The sequence below is a fragment of the Strigops habroptila genome, chromosome Z (assembly GCF_004027225.2).
Source record: "Strigops habroptila isolate Jane chromosome Z, bStrHab1.2.pri, whole genome shotgun sequence".
Taxonomy (NCBI): domain Eukaryota; kingdom Metazoa; phylum Chordata; class Aves; order Psittaciformes; family Psittacidae; genus Strigops; species Strigops habroptila.
Window position 1 is genome coordinate 65,268,118 of NC_044302.2, and position 20,751 is coordinate 65,288,868.

General features: G+C 41.9%; 1 protein-coding gene across 5 annotated transcripts in view; it reads right to left on the minus strand.

The window, feature by feature from the left end:
- TRPM6 (transient receptor potential cation channel subfamily M member 6) overlaps window positions 1-20,751 on the minus strand; it is a 94,209-nt gene extending 73,458 nt beyond the window's left edge. For all 5 annotated transcript variants that reach the window (XM_030470160.1, XM_030470159.1, XM_030470158.1 and 2 more), the window contains exons 1-3: window positions 19,943-20,751; window positions 15,025-15,171; window positions 575-654 (exon numbers count right to left, since the gene is read on the minus strand). In XM_030470160.1, coding sequence (XP_030326020.1) covers window positions 575-654; window positions 15,025-15,054 — 110 coding nt within the window. In that variant the 5' untranslated portion in view covers window positions 15,055-15,171; window positions 19,943-20,751. The remainder of the gene's footprint in view (window positions 1-574; window positions 655-15,024; window positions 15,172-19,942) is intronic.

Sequence of the window (20,751 nt, forward strand, 5' to 3'; positions counted from 1 at the left end):
AATATGATCAATATTACAAGTTTACATTCTCAGAATATGATCTGAGTTTAATTATGCCACACCATCCACTGGGTACACAACGTGGAATGCCAATCATGTTTGCTTTCTCAGGTTCTAAAACACAGATTGAGGATTTGATCTTTTCCTCAGTCTTTTCACACTCTATGCCAGCCTGAGCAGAAACCTCTGTCTCAGAACCCTGTGAGCAGCAGCAGGCATTATCCTAAGGAAGGGAGAAGATGGTGGTACAGGATTAAGAATTCCTGTGCAGCAGTAACTCCATGTGACTCAATCTCTCAATTGGATGCCATACCACAGTTTTAGTTATCAGTCTGAAAACATCACATATAAGAAGCTTAGAAAGGTCAATTGTTGCCAATTTCTAACTCAAAAGAACAGCCTAATTTAAAACATACTGGTGACAGTGTCTATGTAAAACACACACACAAGCAATCACCAACAAGGGCACTGCAAAACTGCCAAGAATTTCATCCAAGCTACACACAACGCCCATAAGAAATTATTCTCATTCTTTATAAATGTAACAAAAATTAACTGCAATTCATTATTTTACCTGTGAGGATCTTTTGAACTGGGAATGATCTGTGCACATTCTCTTTTACTGAAGACCTCTTCAATCCAAGATTTGGGGGGCTGAAAAGACATGTCAAATACAATTTTCTTCCTGAACTTCAGCATATAATACCAAAAATTGCACTATAACATCTACATGGCTGTAACACGGAATGATTCCCATCACAATATTAGATGAAACCAAACACTGTAAGGGGAAGCTACAGCTCTGAACAGTCCTAGCCCTTCACGCCCAAGATTTACACAGCTCCACAGAAAGATCAATACTAAAATTTATTCCCACCCCTCACCAATAAACATGAAAATTATTTAGAGGATCTGTCAAACACATGTACTATAGAGGAAATGGTAAGAATGAATCCGGACTGCCTAAAGGACTGCACTTCCCTTCTGCCAGAAGACTAGCAAACGGCAATCTTGCTAAAGCTGTGTCAAGAAAAGGCAAGATTTTCTTTTTACCTGAAAGAGATGGTTGATTCCTTCATTTATTTTTCTTAACGGACTTAAGAATAGATTCATCTTGGTTATATGTTTGTTCAACTACAACTACAGTGAAATGCAAACGCAGGGACCAGAGTAGTCCTACCACTCAAACACATGCGTCAAGTTAGTTTCATCCCCTGGCCGCCTGCAACATTGTGAAGTGTCTCAGCAATGCCTGTTGCAGACAAGTTGCAAACTGAACAGTTTACTTGTCTGCAGCAAGTACACTGTGGTACCACATTTTTTTCAAAGAACCTGACTGGCAGCCTTTGAACTTCTTTCTCTTCAGGCCTATCAGGAGCAAATTCCCTGAAAGGAATGATAGTTTTTGGATGCTGAAGTTTGAAATCTCTGGGGCTGAATTTAGTAATCACTGGAAGCAAAGGATTTTTTTTGTTGTCAAAGAGAACTGCCTCCACGATGAAATATGCAATGGACAGATATTTTATTACAAAGAGTAAATAAAACTGTACCAGCAGTTGCTGATATTGATGTGGATGTGTATTCTGGGAGCAACTGAGTGAATATGTCTGGTTGAGCTTCAGACAAGGGAGTAACAATGTGAAAGATCCTCAGGGTTGGACAGAGCACAGGCACGCAAGAAAATTAATTATCTTAGTAAGACACAGACTGACTGAAGACAAGGTGCAAAAATTAAATTCATTAATCCTTGGAAACAGTGAAGCAAATTTCACTACCTGAGGGCAAGCCCACACTGCTCTCAGAAAACCATCAGTACTAGTCTTGTTAGTAATCAGTATTGTTTCATGCTTCCTAAATCACTTTATTCTCGTTGTTTGAGCTACCAAGTAAAACAGTGAAATGTTTCTATATTACAATAACCTGTGACTCTAGTGTTTCTGCAACCCCTTACTATTTTCAAGCAAAACTAGGGAACAAAAAATCTTTTTGTGTTACGGGATGCCTTAGTTAAGAATGAACTTTATTAAACTTTTCATTAACAGGAAGAGTGTGACAGCATGGCCACGAGGTTGACAAGCCTTGAAGCATTTGCTGAGGCAACATGCTCAGTCTTGTGAGAGAACACCCAACTGCTGTCACTAGTAGTTCCAAGTAATTTTGAGCAAGCTGTTGGCATCACAGTCTAAGGTAGCTTCCCTTGAGCTACTTTCCCTCCAGCATGCCACATTCTGGAAATCAAGTGTTATCTGGGTGTCTTTTCAGGTGTGAAGGCCAGTGTTGGAGTTACGCAGCCCAGTGTAACAGAGAAACACTGCATCAGCCTAGGCACCAACAGTGAAACATGCTGCCAGCTGAGCAAGGCATCAGCTAATCCATATATGAATACACTTGAAAAGGAATGTCGAAGTTTTTATCTCCAAAGTTCAGTGTTCCTCTTCATAAAGTTACACGATACAAGATAAACACAAATCAATCATTTTAAAGGGAGGAGAGGTCATCTGCTACACAACAGCTGTTTGGCATGGTTATTTCAAACCAAATACAACTTACAGTCTTCAGTGATGGCAATACACTGTATGAATTGAAGTTACATCTAATATGGGAATCATAAAGGCTTTTCTACTATCAGTTTTTTTAATATCTAAGCTGTCTGCTAAAAAAACATACATTGTTTTAAAGAATTCTCCTTTATTTTTGGATTTTGGAGGGCAGTTGAGGGTTAAGAAAAATATCAGTGCTTAAAATTCTGTATGTTTTGTGTATCCTTTTTCAATTTGGCCCCAAAGCACCTGTGTTTTTCTGCAGCTGAGGCAGTATGGGCAGTGACCAACATATGCTCATCAGGCCACTCTTGCCACAATGGGTCGGGCTCAAGCTCCAACAAAGCCAGTGGAAAAAAACCTCTACAGCTTTAGATCACATGCCATGAGTCTAACTTTGCTACTTGAGCAGTCATTGACAAAATTCACATTTATTCCAGTTGAATGAGATCCCTAAGAAATTTATTTGATCTTTGAATCTCGAAGCACCAAGATGTACCTCTCCCAGTGGCACAGGGAAACAGACAGAACAGTTGTACAAGTTAACTCCACTTCAGGATTCCAAGTCAATAGGACCGAAAATGACATTTCAAAATGCAGTTGATACAATATTTGGAGTTTTCACCCTGCCCTGCAAAGAAACATGGTATCTTTCTATACAGATATTTCAACATTAATCTTTGCTTATTTATATAAAGAGTTTGCCAGAGTGTTGCCTATGCTGCAGCCTTGCACCTCCTTGCATCCAGTAACTTTTACATTTAAAAAAGCAGTACTTAGATAGCATATCATCTGTATATGATCCTGACGAAGCCTGTAACTTTAACATTTATTTTCATCTCAAACAATAAACATGTGAATATAGCAAAAAACATTGTTTCCAAAGTCCACCATTTTTCTGTTTAATGAAGTTCCTGAACAGATGAACTATATAAAATATACGTATTGAAATTCCAATCAACCAACCATACAAAAAAACCCCACCAGACTACATCATTATATTTCCTCTTATGAAGAACAAATTTAAAAACTGAAACACTGCGAGATGCAACACATTTATCATTAATTTTATATAAGGTGAAATCTTCATGTAGTATGTAAAATTTACACCACAGCAATAGCTTTCATTTATTAATTTAGGGTTTTACTTAGTTTCTAAGCTAATTGTATAATCAGAAAAACGGTTTTAAACCTTCGTGCTTTTACAGTCATTCATGACTTCAGGGCTGGGCAAGTAAAAATGAAAAGAGGAAACTTCTGAACTGCTGTTTGTTTGCTCTTGATTCCCAGCTTTGTAAAAGACCTTTGTGTATCTCCTTTCATAAAAGGCTGGGTAACATTTCAAAACTGTCATCCTCCAATTCAACAACAAATAAAAATTTCTCCCATCACTACAGTGAGGTACATACACCTCAGCCAGCAACAACCTGTATCCTTTCTACCACCAAATCCCAAAGGAGACAAAGATACACCTACATGTTCCTTCTCACTGGCAATTTTCTGTTCTTATATACAGAAGACCTGAAGCGAAGTTTATATTGCAATTTTCCTTCCAGAAAGTTCTGAGACCTTTGTTTGGGAGTTCTGCCTTCTCATTTCTCACCAGTCTGAGGATTAGGAATCCTGCTTATACTTCCCTGCCACAGAAGAGGCTTTGGAGATTTCTAGACTGATTTAGTCAATGGAGTGGCAAGAGTTTGGCTCTGAAATTTAAGGCACATGAGTAGTTTTTAGAAAGTTGTTTTCAATCACTTCTCCAACATCTTTACTGTCTGAGATCCTTGCATAATATGGTATTAAAAGGACAATGTCCGGCCAGATTTAGTTACGTGTAAGTAATGTTCAAAAGTTAAGCTTTCCAGAAGTAAAGAAATAGACCAGAGCATAAAATTTACAGAAATACTCGCTCTACTCATTTTTTTCAAATCCTTGCTGACAGGGAGTAAGAGCAGACAAACCCTAAAAACCAAGCCTAGCACGGAGGTAAACTGTCCTCCAAAATCTGGGGGTGCCATCAACAAGGCGAGTCACCATGTCACCATCCTGATGGCGTCACCGCGCAGGTACACAGTGCTTGGCTCACCAGCATCAGAGGATGGTGTGATGTAGCCTGCCATCACCTGCTGTACTGGGGCCCGCACTCATTCCACCACCCACCTATACAGCACAAACGCGGGAACACTTCCATTTCTGCTGCTGCTTTCTCCTGCCCCAGTCCCCCCACCCCCTCAGAAAGGACTTGCCAGAGTCGAAGCCTTTAGATGCACTGCGCCAATTAAACACTGATAAGTAGGGGTCAATGTGCGTTTGTCCTGCTCTGGAATTAGCTTTACTAAACCAAGATCTGTAAGAAACATTCAGCCCCTTCAAGACCAGACAATAAGCACTGTTCACTAGTTGAGTACCAAACCCAGGAAAACTAGGTTACACTGCCAAAACAAACAGCAAATTTTTAGTACCATTAGCTGTACTTATGTCCCCTTTGGGGTGAAAGGTGCAGATAAACGCACTTTCTAATGAAACTGCATGCTGCTCTGGGCACTGTTCAGTTCCCTGCAAAAGAAAATTAAAAGGCATGTATCTCTATACCAGGACAATTTTATCCACTGTTGAAATATAATAATTTACTAGACGAAACAGCAGTAACTGGCTTTAATGATACATTGTAGATCCAGACAGGGACAGACAATGAGAAATCATATAATGACTAGCCAGTTGAAGTAACAGGCTAGCACATTTAGGTGAAGTACAGTTGTGCTGGAAACTAGCCAGAACAATCAACTAAAACTGCAACATATTTGTATTGGTAACAGAGAACAATAATTTCTATCTTGTGTCTCACCAAAACACTACTGCAAGAGCAGAAAGGTGCTGCCAAGCAGCATACCTCAGCTCTGCACACACTGCATGTAATGAATCCACTACACACAACACTCTCCTATGTCTTAACTGTCTCCAGCTAATAAATTATCACCCTCAAAATTATTAGATGAAAGCAAATACTCATTAAACAGCAACAGATAATCCTGGGGCTGGCTAACAGATGTGCCTCAGGACTCCAGTATGACGTAAAGAGTCTTTACGGCTCATGGCAAGAATCAGAAATACCCAAAAAGATTCCAAACTGATTTTCAGTGCCTGGGAGGGAGGGAGACACCATTTTCAGGTGAAAGCATAAGTGTAAGAAGTCAGTGTAATGCAGCATGTGACCAACCTTTATTCAAATACACAGTGAAGGGAGGGAAAGAACTTCCCCTTATTATAGCCATTGCAAGGATCCAGCCTCTGTGTTCAGCACAGTGTTCTAAAATGTCTTAAACCCATTTAAAAATAACTACACATAGATCGAGTCACTTGCAGGAACATTAGACACCTGAAATGCAGCCAGAGTTCTTATACAAGCTAACACTCAACATTATCTCACAAGAGCTCTGCCTATAAGCACATTGCCATCTCTTGAACCCTTACCCCTGGAAACTCCTGAGCTATAAAAGGTAAGGTGGACGTGCAAGTATCATGCATAATAATTCTTACATGAAAAAACAGGACCTCAGCAGTATTTCTGCATCCCATAGCAACTGGTAAATTACTGCCAGCACTGAAGAGACTTCCAACTTAACAGGCTGTCTTGCATAAGCGTTTCAGGCCAGGAACTTTCTGGTTCAGCATCCATTGCATGCATGTTTATGGTATGAAGTAATGTAACAACTGATTGTAACAAAGAACACTTTGGAATCACACAGGAGAGAAGTGCTTTGTAAAACTCCATGGCCACGCACAGTAAAACATGAACCCCGCCTGAGTTTTTCAACAAATGCTCAGGTCTTCTAGAATTTCCTTGTGTTCAGGGTAACCTCTCAGAAGACAACAACCTGGCTTTGTAACACAGACATGCTGTGGTTCCCCTCACCTTCATCACTAAGTACATCATTACCTCTGTTACTAACTAGCTTCTTCTGCTTAGCCAATCTTTCTTACCTACTCCTTTGCCCAAGTGTTCAGGACTCCCCACATCTGTGGAAATACTGCACTGTAAGTAACTGAATTTGCAATAATTTTTTAGTACTACATTTCAGAAAGACTTACAAAAATATTGTGTAAATAATTTCATTTGAATGCTTCCACTATCGTTCACTAGCTCACCATGCCCAGTTACAGGGCATGGCAGACTGCAGATTCAATAGCACTGAAATGTTTCTCTGTTTTCTCCTGTTAAAGATAACGTATCATTTCAGGTCACAGCAGAATTTATGTGATTATTTCCTAGTAATTAATTCAAAGACATCCACTGTAAACATGTTCTCAGATTTTCACAGACACACTACCTACACTAACAGAAGAGAAGTTACGTGTGCTAGCAGGGTAAATGCAGACCTAAGTCTGACAGGGATAACAGAACTTGTTAAAAATCTTCAGTCATACTGAAGAGAGACTTTATTTTCCATGTTACAAATGGAGGGTGTCAGCTTCTTAGAAACATATAAATTCAGCCTTCAACCTACAGCATGCTAAGGCATTTTCTTTCACATTTAATTAACTGCACTTAAAAGCTAAGTATGTATGCCTAAGTGCTTTTCTGAACTGGAGCCTTACATCAAAGACTCATAAAAATGTTTCCAATATTTGGACCCCAAACTTAGCCCATAAAGAAAAACTCTGTGACTTCAATGGGCTTTCCAGCATGCTGCTTCTGATCTCAGCATAGACCACACAATACAATTGAAAGAGTATTTCTGAACACAAATAGCAGTAAGGTCATGACAAGAAAATGCAGGAAATACTAAATTCTTTCCTCATCAAAGACGCTTCCTTGTTCTGCACTTGGATACTAGCAAAGAGATAATCAACTCGCTGTTTCTGAAACTGCATCTCACCTATCTGGCACTGAGTGATCACAGAGGTCAACCACCCACTGCTGTTACAAACACATTGCTCCATCAAAGGATTCAACATTACACAGCACAAGTTCTTCACAGTTTAAACCAGGAGGAGGAAGAGAAGAATATTACCTGCTGGTAAATCTGAGAGCTTTCTTCTGTTTGCTTTATATTTTAACAAGAAGGGCATTAATACTGAATAGTGACTTTCTGAAGAGAGGACATATCTAAAGTATCTAAAGTGGAAAAGAAATGCAATTTGCAAAACTCAGCTGGAGGAAGCATGAAGGGCCCCACTAAGCCACAGCTTGATACCATCTGTATTACACTGTAATACCATGAAGTTTAAGGGATGTGAGCCACCCACACAGCTCACCTTTGGAGCCACGTAACTGTTCACTGTCACTCCTGACAGCATTGCTCTTTTTGCTCCACTGCTTGTCTCACACAGTAATAAAACCTTCATGGGCTTGACAGCCGAGTACAGCAGCCCACACACAAACCGCAAGACAGGCAAACTATAACAGGACTGAAATTCCACCTTCCAAAGAGAAAGGGAGCACAGCCTGGATGATTTCTGAGGAGTCTGAAGGTATGGTCGCACCCCTGTGTTTCCCAGCTGGCTGTGGCTCAGCACTCTCCTCAGCTCTGCCCACTCTACCACCTTGCAAAAAACAACCAACCAAACAAAACCACCTTTTCTTTACAGTGCTGTCTTGCTTTTAAATATGAGTCACACCATTCACCTACCAAACACCACAGAACCATGAACAGCCACCTCAACCTAGCTGGAGGAAGAGCCAGCCTCAGGCTGGAAGCAGCCGCTGGAGTCTGTGGAGATGGACATGTCCTCCTGCCTCTTTGCCACACAGGCCATCTGAACACACCCTCGGGCTCTCCACCGGGTCGTTCTGCACCTTTGGCCTCATGTGCCAAGACACATTCTGCGGTGCAAGCCTTATCATCTGGTTTCTTGCTCTGGAGGTTGGAACAGCAGCCAAAGGGACCCCCAAAAGCTTGGGTTTCCCCAGGGCCAGGCAGCAAGGAGCAGCTGTGGTTGATGTTTATGCTGGGCTGCATAGGACAACCTGGCAGCCATCGCCACTGCTCTCCCTGCACCAAACCAGGCTGCAACTCCTGGTCCCCACCACGCCAGGCTGTGCTCCCAGGCACACTACCCTGTAGCCTAAAAGGTCTGTGCTCCATCCTGCTGGCAACTCCTCTCCCCAAAGGCCAGCCAGCCTCCTGGGAGTGCTCCCTACTCACCAAGCTGTCCAGCTGAATCTCTGTTCGGATGCCCTCATGAGCTGCACCAGCATGAGGAATGAGGGAAGGGCCAGAGCAGGGCAAGGAGGGTGCTGCAAGGAGCAGGGATAGGCAGAGATCTCTGAGAGGGCCATGGCTGCAAGGCGTATATTACTAGAGCTTCTACTAAGCACTAGTAGACGTTCATCTATGCCTCTTTGAGGGTTAAATTGCGCCAATATAGAATCATAGAATCATAGAACAGTTAGGGTTGGAAAGGACCTTAAGATCATCTAGTTCCAACCCCCCTGCCATGGGCACAAAACCAAGTAGTTTACAGCAGCAGGACTGCGATCAAACCTGGGATCATCCCACTCCAGCCAGGCTGGTAAAAAATCTATATCCGTAGTCTGACCTCAGCAATGTAGCCTAACCCCACTGACACTGCAGTCAGAACAGGCTACCAACTCCTTGCAGATGTGACCGAGTCCCTTATCACCTCTGTGTAATCCCTAGCACCACACAGCAGCTAGGAAACCACTTTTATAATGAGAGCATAGTATTTTTTGACACCAGGGGGCTGTTTACTAAGTTCCAGACCATTACACCTGAAACCACTGAAGGCGAGGAGGAGAGTTTCTGCCCTGACACAGTTCCTGTGCAGAGTTTCATCATTACTGACAACACCGAAGAGGGTTGAAACCAATTGTCATCACTGACTGGGATGATTAGGAAAAATCAGACACATCCATTTCACTAGCAACCCAAGGACATTTGATTTGGAACCAGTGGCAACAAGTCACACCACCAACAGGTTTTAAAAACCCCTTTTTCTGACTTGTATGTATCAACAGGCAGCACGGAGCACCCGGCTTCTGTCCCAGTGAGAACAGCAACAAACTGTTCTTAAATGCCACCGTCTCTTCCTCTATGACAAGACAGAGGGAACTGGACAATTCAGAACACTGCATACCAGCAACCGCGCTACAGCAGAGATGCACAGCGATGCCAGCTCCAAGGAAAGGATGAAGACAAGTGCTTAATAAATCCTGCCTTTCTTGAGGCTTATGCATTTTACTTAGAGCTATGGCCCCTCAAAGGGGCTTCTCTTCTTTCAGGACTGGCAGGAGAAGGTGCAACCAGCTCTCAAAAACTAAGGTAAAATTTTAAGAAGTAAGAATGTAAAGCAAAAGAACTGGTAATTCAAAGCATACAGCATGGATCACAAGGGTTCACCTAGTATGCATGTTACACAGAAATATGTTTACATATTACAAGAATCAGGGAAGCTTTACACAACAGCTGATAAGAGTCAGTCTGAAAACACCACCAAGGGAAGATCGAAACTTGCTAACTCATGGCCACCTCAGCTTCCAGTTATGCTGTGACCTGCTCAAACTCATTAGGGCAGTTTTCAAAAACTTGGATTAGCTAACTTGGACCCACCACCTCCCTGGATAGCAACTGAAAGCCTATAGATCAGCTTGCTGGGGGACAGATGGAGGGGGAGCCACCTCTTCAACTGACGTAGTGCTACTGAGTGGAAAATAAATTTATAACTGAGCTATGAAAAGGCAGGACGAAGGAGTGGCTTATCTAGGAAAAGACGTAGGAAGAGTATTGCACATACTTCATGTAGATTTTCCTCCTGGGAAGGTTTTGTTCAGCTTCAGCAGATGTAACCAGATTAGATCCACTCTGACGAACACTGTAGATGTAGCCCAGCATGGTCTGTGCCATCCTATTTGCAACAACAGCCACGTTCAGAGTTGTGCTGACAGCAGCAGGAAGCGATTGACCTTCTCTTCCCCTGACTTCTTAACCTGTACCACAACTCCACTTTAAAGACGATAAAATAAATTGAGGACAGTTCTGGCCCCATGACCATTAAAACCTATTTTCTGTTATCTCGGGGCATCTCCCACTGTGGTTACACAGAGGTGAACAAGAATTCCTTGGGGTGAGAGAGGAGTGACTGGCTGCAGCTGCCCAGCCCGAGGTTCTCTGCAAGCAAAGTGGCCACGATGTACACAAGTTTCACTGGCCCCAGAGGGACCCATGCTCTTAAGTGCCAACAACCTTTTTGAAAACTGAACCTTACGCACATAAATCATTTAGATGGTTTTGAAAACGTTACCTTCAGCCCACAGTAGAGTACTGCCTGTGCTGCACGGACAGAAACACGTTTACCAAGACTTCATTTTCCTTTATAAACTATAGATATTTTAAGCTCACCTGCTCTTTTAAAACTACTATATTACTTACTGCTTTCCCTTTAGGTGGCCACAAATGGTGGGAGGAGGTAACAATGATCTTATCTGCTCCCTGTCCCTACTACATTTAAAAAGAAAGAAAAAAAGTGAAGGTGAAGCCCAGACAGAAATGTCTTTCTCTGGTATGGTTTTGCATGATTCTTAGGCTTTCTTCCTGAGACTGGTTATTTCCAGGGGCAACATACTTCAGCACGCTCACTACGGGGCCAATGACCTTGTAACAACCAAGAAAGCTGCAGCATTTGTCCCTTATCAAGCCTCAAAATGATTAAGGAAACTTAGGTTCAAATGTAACCTAGCCTATTCGGTGTTTATTTTTTATTTTTTATTATATTATTATCAATATTAAAAAAATATTATTATTTTTAATACTACTATATAAGCCTATATTATAACTTTAAATAAAACTAAATTACTTTGGTATAACATAACTTTACCAAAGAAAAGCCTGTAAACTGATTTCATAACTTCAGGCTACATTTTTCACTAAAAAAAAGGAAAAAAAAAAAAAACCAACAACAACAAAAAAGCCAATAATGATGCTTCCTTAAATTAATTTTAGCCTCACACCAGTATAAGCTCACCCTTACAGGTAACACTGCAATACCCCTGGAAGATCCAAAATACAGGAAATCTCTAAAAACTGGCCACTTCGTTCTGGTACCAAAAAAAGGAGTTTGTGGTTTAACTTCAGGTGTTCACAACTTAAAACAGTAGCCTGTTTTTTCTTAGTGTACAAGCAGATACTGCATATTTTGAAAACTATATTAATAAATACTTACAAAGAATATTCCCCTGTAAACATATTCCTCGTATCAGCAAGTATATCAGAAATGGACAGGAGACATGCTGCTACAGCATGATCTGTGTGAAATGCCATCCAGTATCACAATTTTATCTATAGTCGCAGAGCGCTGTTCTTAAAACCCCAACATGGGAATCACATACGTTTCATCTTTTTTTATTTTTTTTTTTCTTTAAAAAAAAAAAGGCTTCAGTCAGCACCATGGTAAAAAGTAGTGAAAATTTACTAGAGAATTTTTCTTACATCTCTCCATTGTAAACCTCATGGCACTCAAATAACACTACCACAACACCAGGGTGCGATGCCCTGCTGTGTGGGCAACCCTTCTTGCTGGAAGCCTCTCGTGGCTACTAGAACAAAAGCAGGTGTGTGTGTGCGTATAAAGTCGCTCAAGCCCACACCTGCAGAAGCACAGGGGAATCCGCACCGACACCAAAACATAAAATCATTGGCAGAACACCCCCGTGTAACCTGAGTTTCTCTTTGCTAGCAGTTAGGACTGTCCCCTCCCCAGGTCGGCTGGACTTTCTTTCAGCAGAACTCCGACGCCGCAGACCGATGTGCTCAAGTGCCACTCGTGACACGGCGAGTGCAGCGCGTACCGCCGGACAAAGAAGAGCGGTAGGTCGGTGGCGAGCCTTGGTGGGCTGGCCGCCTCAGCGCCTCCCCTGCCCCGGGCGACGACGAGCAGAGATACCCCTGACACCTCCCGCCTCCCGTCCTAGTGCGTAGAGCGGCGAGACCCCCGGCCGCGCCACCGACCGCCCCCCGCCCCGCCCTCACCTGCAGGGCCGCGGCGTCGAGGCCGCCCCGCCGGGGCCAGCGCGGGGGTGCCCGCGGCCGCCGCTCCTCCGCCGCCGCGCAGCGATCGCGGGACGGGTGCCGCCAGCCGCCCCCCCGCCAGTCCCGGCCCCCGCGGCAGACGGAGCCCAGCTGCGAGAAAAGCAGGTCCCGCCACGCCGCCATGCCACCGGCGATCCGCGCCCTGGGGCTGCGGGGCGGGCGGTGCCCTAGCGGGGTGCGGCGGCTCCGGGGCGCCGTCCTTTACCCCCGGCTTCTGCGCTCGGGATTTGACAGGTCGGTTTGTTGCCCCGACGCTCCAAGGTGCATACTGCCGCAGGGGTTTCCGATGTGGGGCAGCCGAGTGAGGGCTCTGCTTTCGCCGCCCCGCAGCCGCCTGCCGACACCGTGACCTTCGGCCCAGCCGCGCTTTGCTTCGACCCTGCCTAGTTCTTCATCACGTCGAGAAACTGGATCACAAGTATCCCAAACTCGGCATACGGTTCTTGGCTCGACTTTGCCTGCATTTCATCTTCCCATCTAAAGCCCGAGTTTTTCCCCTAGCCATGTTTTAGCGTGTTGTGAAAAAAACCTCTTAAGGTTACGGCGCTCATGATAAACCCAATGGGAAGTGCAAGAGGAAGCCAACAACTGCCTCCTGAATTATGAAGACTTGAATCATATGTAATCAACACATTATTGAAAAGCAAAAGGTAAAAAAACCAGTTATTACAGTGCAATATGATGAATAGCTCAACCAGTGTACAAAAAACCCAGTACATGACCAGTTTATTAATTAAAACCTTCATAAAGTGACGAAATTCGAATATAAACCCAAGCTTTTGAATACTCTGGTTCTTGATCTTCCTATTCTTGTATCACTTTTTCCACACTGACAAAGAAAACGAGGAGAAAAAGGACGAATCTCAGCAACCCTTTCAGCAGGTATCTATGTCCCCTGCAGGACCACATCCATCAGATCAAAACAAGCACCTGCACCAATTATAGTTAATTGTACCTACTGCAGACTAACATAACAGGCATATGCCATTCTCCCCTTATTCTGAGTTTCACTTTGTTTCCAGTCTTCTGTGTTTGCTCCAACTTGTCTCTCAAACTTAACTCAGAAATCTTTTTATTTTTTGGTCCCCAAAATATCCTCTTCCTAATAATTAAGCCCAGCCTGCAGTTCTATGCTTTCTCTGCCCTGCCCTCTCCTCCGTATTTTGCCTACTGTTTCTTTTCTTTTGTTGGGTTTCAGTTGTGCCACTGTATTGACTGTGAGCTCCGGTGTCCATCTGCCTCTGGATTTTATCATTACTTCCTATCCACCTGGTCTTTCTAGATGTTTCTCCCATTTTCTGCTCTAATTTTCCTTCCCAGCCAATTCTCGTCTTCCTCTGTGGTGCCCAGCTCTCCCTCCTCCCCCTCCTTCCCTACAGGAGAGCTCTGCCTTCAGCCCACGTCATCTTAGCGCAGGAGCTTGGGAGCAGAGCCTCCAAGAGCACCAGGCAGAAGATACTTCCACTGCCAGGTCAAGCCCCCAGGCTCAGCAGCACCCCCAAAAACAGAGCAAAAAAGCCTACTCAGCCCTGGGGTGTGCCTCAGGGCCTTTTGGAACATTAGCTGTTTAACTTTGCAGTGGTTTCACATGAACTATTCTTTCAAACACAAGGATAAGAAAATTGCTTCCAGCCCCCCGCCAGAAGTTTCTGCTTCTTACACTCCATCTGTTTTGTCTTTAGGCTTCTTACACTGCTCTTCTTAAACAGTAGGTCTTGAAAAAGCATTACAGCTTTCAATAACAGAATACGCTGCTGGAAATTTTAGCAGGTGATGAACAAACAGCATGTTCATTCTTTCCCTAGCTACACATTTTAAGGTATTAGTTTCAATTGAATGTTCTCAAACAGGTCATCCTGAGTCAGCACAGAAACTTTCAGCTCAAATTGCCTAGTTTCCTTGATGTTTATAAATCAATGTTCTTTCAATAACACGTATCGGTCTCTCTTACCAGATCCACTCTTCATAGGAATCTGAACCCTGTAAGAAAGCTGAAACACATGTATCCCAGCACATGCAGATGTTCTGGACTTCAACTGGGACATAGCTAGGTGTACATATTCCTCTGACTGCAAGTATTTTCTTAATTCCAAATTTCTGCCATTTCTTTCTAAGTAGTGCATTTTCTTTCAGGCATGAGAAATTCCCAATCTTCTCTGGAATCAAGACATTTGTAATCTAGTATGAAGACCTAAAAATCTGCTCTGCAAAGCCACAGAAACGGATTCTTATGCTGCTGCAAATTCTCACACCTAATTCTCCAGCACTTCACTGATACGAAAACACATGTGGAATGTTTTATAACAGACATTTTAGTACTTCAAAGTCCACATAACTATGATGTACTCTTTATCCTGTTATCTCTAAATATCAGAACTGCTGAGATACTTTCTCCTGCAGTCCTGCTGCAGAATATTAATCCTATATTTCTATAGGCTTACCTTGAGATCAGCGCTATCTTGTTTGTCCATCCTTTATGCTTCTTTTTTTTTCATACATAATAAGCTGTCGCTTCAACAGCAGTGCAGCCAGCTCAATTCTTGGATGCTCGCTAGGAACCACACATCACACCTCCTGCTTTTCATGTCCTAAGTAAGTGAAATGCCAACGTGTCAACGTATGACTGCGTTAATTCATGCATAACCTTCCATTGTTTTCAAAGTCCAAAAATCTACCAAAAAGCAATCTTAAAGGAGGATAATACGCTTAACAGAAACTTTTACCAAAACAGCAATGGCTTTGTTTCTGCTGTTTACATGGGGAGCCTGTAAAGGCACAAATACCCAGATACCCACTCTGTTCACTATGTTGTTAGATTGTCCCTCCTATCCAGCAAGTATATTTTCTGTTTTTTTCCATCAACTGTGTTTAATCACACCTTCTAAAGGTGTGTCCAGATTTTGGAATGAAAAAGACAGAAGTAATCTACATCTTATGCACTGATCTGCTTTAGAAGCAACTCCCAGTTTCGTTGTTTCATCATTTCCAAACACATTGAAGACACTGAGTTTCGTAAGACCATCTACAAATCTTTACCTTTGCCTTAGTTCCCTAGCAGATCTTCAAGAACTGATGAAGCAGCAAAGAGATGAGCAAGGAATGACACTGCTAGAGACTGCTTCTAGACTTCTCCCTGTCCCACAACAAATCCTCCTGCCACTAGGCTTATTTACCTTTACCTTCCAACATGAAAAAAGAAGTCTCATAAGTTAGTCCAACACCAAAGGCTGGCAGCAGATACATTGAACACACTCACCAGATGATGACTGTTTCAGCTACTGCTTTAGCATGCTGTGAAAGGCACTGTGGCAGGTTATATTTCTTTATAGTGATGAAAAACTTAAATCTTGTTTTACCACATAGAAGCTGGACTACAACAGAATAGAATCTTCTGCTTTCATCTTTCCCTTCAACTTACAGTGCATACAGGCAACCTCCTGGAGCAAGCTTAGGGCATGCTTTATTGCTTATTTCATGGTATGCAAATACGCAGCAATTATTGCAGGTTTGATTGTAGTAAATCTTCCCTCCTGTTGCCCACTTCACACTGACACTAGACGCTGATCTGCCAGCAAATGCCCAAGAAGGAGAACATGACTTCCCTCATCAGAAATAAACTGATTTTTTTAGTTAAAGGTAAGGCTGACAGAACCCAGGCAGGCATATAAATGTCCATCATCTACTGGTTTACATGACAGATGTGCTTCCACAGGAGGCAAGAACGAGGACAGCCCTGAATATCGAATTATACACAGCCAGGATGCCATGTGTTCTTTTGGTGAGGTTTTTTTTTTCGTCAGATCATTCAGTGGTGGCAATAAGTAGTTACTGATACTTGAACATGGCTCAAAATCCTTCAGGATAGTTCAGACTTTGTGTTTGCATGAAGAATTGTTCAAAGTCTGTTAACAGGACTGTCTGCGGAATTTGTTATATGAGAAAAACTGGCTTTTTAAAAGGTTTTATTAGAGTTCATAGTAAGTTGCCAGGAATGTAGTGGGGTAGGTTTTGTGAGCTTGATGGTCACAGTCACAAATAACCGACCATCAATTCTCCCGAAACACATTCTGTACATACTTCTGAAGTCAGTGCAAGCCAAAAGAACAAAATGTGACAGTACAGTTTAGTCTTGTTACAATCTTGAGTGGTTTCTGTGCTTCTAATGATAGTCTCATGGAAACCAGCATAATACTTCCTAATGCAGGATGTCACAGTCCAGAATTGAAAATTATCATTTCAGATGATGTCATTGGTCTCTGTTCCTCAATTTTCTCAACAGAGGCAGGAAAATGAGTGAAGAAGGGCCAAGAGGGCTCAGTGTAGGAGGGTGTTTAGCAGCTTTAAGATATAGCAGTCTCGATCTCTTGAGAATAAATCCTTCACATTATGGGATGGAGAAGCACAATGTGCTTTTGTAGGGTAACAATCTTAGAGCCAAACACAAGGAAGATGCAGGATAAAAGGATGACCAGTTGCTGTTCTTACCTCAGCGTTAGCTGACTCCTCAGATGCTACGTGTAGCTAAACTGTAACACCTCAAAAATTACTAAGTTTCTGAGGAGCCTTACTTAAGCGTTAACACAATGCCTGCGTCTAAGTCGTAAGGCTTTTGTAGAATAGTCCTAGGGAACACTGTCTCTTCAGTTTGCTCTGCCATTCCCTATATCCCTCAGAATGGTAGATTTTCAAACTCTTTCAGAGTACTCATAGAAGATGCAAACTCTCATTTGTCAGCTCCCTGGCCTGGGCCAAATAACAGGCATATGGACACTGCAGTGAGTTTTTCTCTAGAAATTCTCATTTTATAACAATTCTTAAAATGTGTTCTTTTCTATCTCACTTTTTTTTATACCACATACAATAGATCTTTCTCACAGGGACTACACAGAAAGTAGAACTGGGAGAATGGAGGTTAGTGTTCGTAACCACACTCAAAGATGTGTCAAAGCAAATGCTTCGAGCTTCAGAAGGAGACAAACAAAAAACTTCCTGCGTGAGACGGAGAAGAACCTTATCCATATGACCTTTTATTTTGAACTAACCTAAAAAATAAGGGTTAAGCAGTGATAAATGTATAGGGAGCACAGTGCTTTGAAAGGATGTCTGTCTTTTATCAACCCATGGCTGGAGGCAAAAGGAAAACCTGAAGATACCTGAAACGTGGGTATCAGCCAAGCACGCTGAGCACACACGCTGCGAGGGCAGAATACACCTGTGCAGAAACTTAAAGCAACACCAGATTACCCAGTGTAAGATGGCCTGATTCATGGAGGGCAGTACTATCCCAGGCCAGTCTTCCAAAGGCTGGAGGCATCTGAAGGCACATCCATGTTCACACTTACACTGTGCCTTTAAGATACGACTGATGAGTGCTCTGCCAGCAAGTCCAAACCACTTGGCTGTTGGGTTTCACAGGCTGCCCTAGCAATTGCTGGGGTTTGGGCAAGGGCCCCCCATCAGGCACAGCCTGATGGGAGGGCCATGACAGCACAAGAGGCAAGTTACCATATGGATTCACCCAACAGAGATAAAACAGAAATCCCAACACAATTTGAGATGGCAGTAGTTAGCACTGACAAATCCAGGATATTCGCAGATAAGGTGCACAACATAAATGGAGGAGAAAGGAATACACTGAAATTCAGGTACCAGAATCTGTCTCATAGCTCAAAATAATGAGAAAGTAAGATAATTTGGAGCATATTCTACCTTTTATGCTGTTGTTGGCCTAAAAACAAGTGGGCAAGTCACCATTCTCAGTACCTATTTGTTTGACTCAAAGGGATTCCACTGACCAAGCCTTAAAGCACTTTATGGGCATATGTCCAACTTTGGGCATAGAGTCCACATTGCATATGTGGACTCTAAGAAAAAAAACCCAACAAATATATTGGCTACCAAAACCATCGTAATTTCTCCCTGAACATTTGCCATATCACAGAAATGAAAACATGTTACTATTTCCCAAGTTTAATATTACTATTAATGTCCAAAGTGTAAATATATTTTGGTTGTTAGCCATACCTTTCCCTGTCATATCCTACTGTATTTCACGATCATACCTTAGAATTATTTTTCTATGGGTTTGATTTAAACAATGAAAAGCTGTCTTTGGTATCTCTGTATTTACACATTACACATTTGGAAATACAGAGGTTTGTCTGGAGACTCTCCTCTTTGCAGTCACAGGTGTCTCCAATTCCTCAAAGGTAGAAGTAGAAAAATAAATTATTATGGGATATGCAGATGCAACATTTTGCCATTATTTGATTAAAAAAAAAAAGTGATTTACAACTGACAATCATGAAACCATAGGATTTTGGTAGCTTGCTTTATGACAAAGTAGTTCTTACATAATAATTGCTTTCTATGCAGTCAGAAGCAAAATTAGCTTTCTAAAATGCCAGAAAGTAAAAGAAACTGAAAACAAATTTCATATTCTACAAATTGAAGCATCAAGCACTATATAGCATCAGGCTTCGGAGAGAGGACATTTCACACTCAGGTAGATCCAACACAATTAATTATTGTGTGTTGCAATTTCATTAGAAGAGCACAGTGTGCAGCTCAAATGAAGGATATTACACAATTCACCTGTGCCAGAGAACAGATGTGGCTCATTTCCATTCCTAGTTGTGTATGAGAAAATTTTCCTCTGGCTTACACTTCATTGAAGATAGTACAATACTGGTTTTGTTTATTTTTCTCAATCTCATACTTGGTAAGCCACTTATTTCATCATATTCCAATCCAAACATGAACCCCGGGTATTCATATAAGAAAAGTGGAAAAAAATGTAATGTTTAGCCAGTCCATATCCCTTCTTTCAAAAATTCACTATTATGAAAGAAGACAAAACAAAACCAGGAAAACTACTACCCATCACAGTAATTCTTAAAAGCAAAATAAAATTACAAACAAAAATTGACTTTGCCTCCATCCTCCTTTCACAATTTTTTGCTCTGGGAATGGTAACATATCCGTAATAAGAAAACTTTTTCCTTCAGTAGTGAAGAAGTTACAAGCTTTACGAGAAGGAAGAAAAATGATTTTTAAGTCCTTAGAAGTTACTAAGAAGTTACAAATGGTGGGGGTTTTTCTTTTCACCAAGAACATTTAAAACACTTATTAATGAGTTCACTTGCAAATTAAATACCAGTAATTATAATATACTGTTTGCTTCATCAGTATCAAATTCTCTAATACAAGAAGTTTGAAATAGGAATTTTAAATAAGCAACATTTTAATAAGACAATTTGAAAAACCCTATTTGAAATTTTCTCGTACATTTCAAAGATACTGTTTATCAACATTTAAATACGACTTCAGGAATTAAGTTTCTTATGAATTAGCACTTACCTTTTTTTTCATCATTTTTAACGAGTACATTTCAAGTAGCCTTCAGCCATCAACTGGATTTATCCATCCAACACACAATCAGCTAAAGCTTCCCTTCCAGTTCTAACTAATGGAAACAGTGCTGAGAACTAGTGACAACAAATTGAGAGCTTTGGGGTTTTCTGGGGTGTGTGTGGAGAGAGAAACAAGAGACGAACCCAAAATTCTTGACAAAATGTTTTTAGTCCAATTATGGTGAACACCTTGTGTCACCTTATAATCAGGAACTTGTGACTTGATCTGCCTTTATTTATCTATCACAGCAAGGAAATGATTAACATTCATGATGTCACTGCTCGAATTTTCAGTAGCAGTGCAGAATAAAAGCATACCCAAAACATTTTCCAGATTCACTGTGGTTTACTGTGTATGTGTATTGCCACCTAGAGAGTCAAGGGTGTAACTGTAGGCATGGAAATAATTAAGCCAGACCATGCATACCAGCTATTTTGAAATGCTTCTTTGAACATAAGGTTTGCTATACCAAACAAGTCTGTGCAGCCTAACATCCCTTACTGTAGCTGTCACCAGACGCTTTCACAAAAAGAGAGACATGAATTCCCTGCAACGAATCTGCCATAACCACAATGAGATGCCAAATGCTGGACATCTTTGGTGCTACCTGGAAACATACATCAGACTCTTATTTTCTACATGAAGGATCCGTGCTGAAAATATTACTTCATGTCATTGGTCTGCTGGCCAACTATGCCTGCAGACAATTGCTATGCTATTTCTTCACCATCGCGTATCTTCCCCCCTCCCTTTCC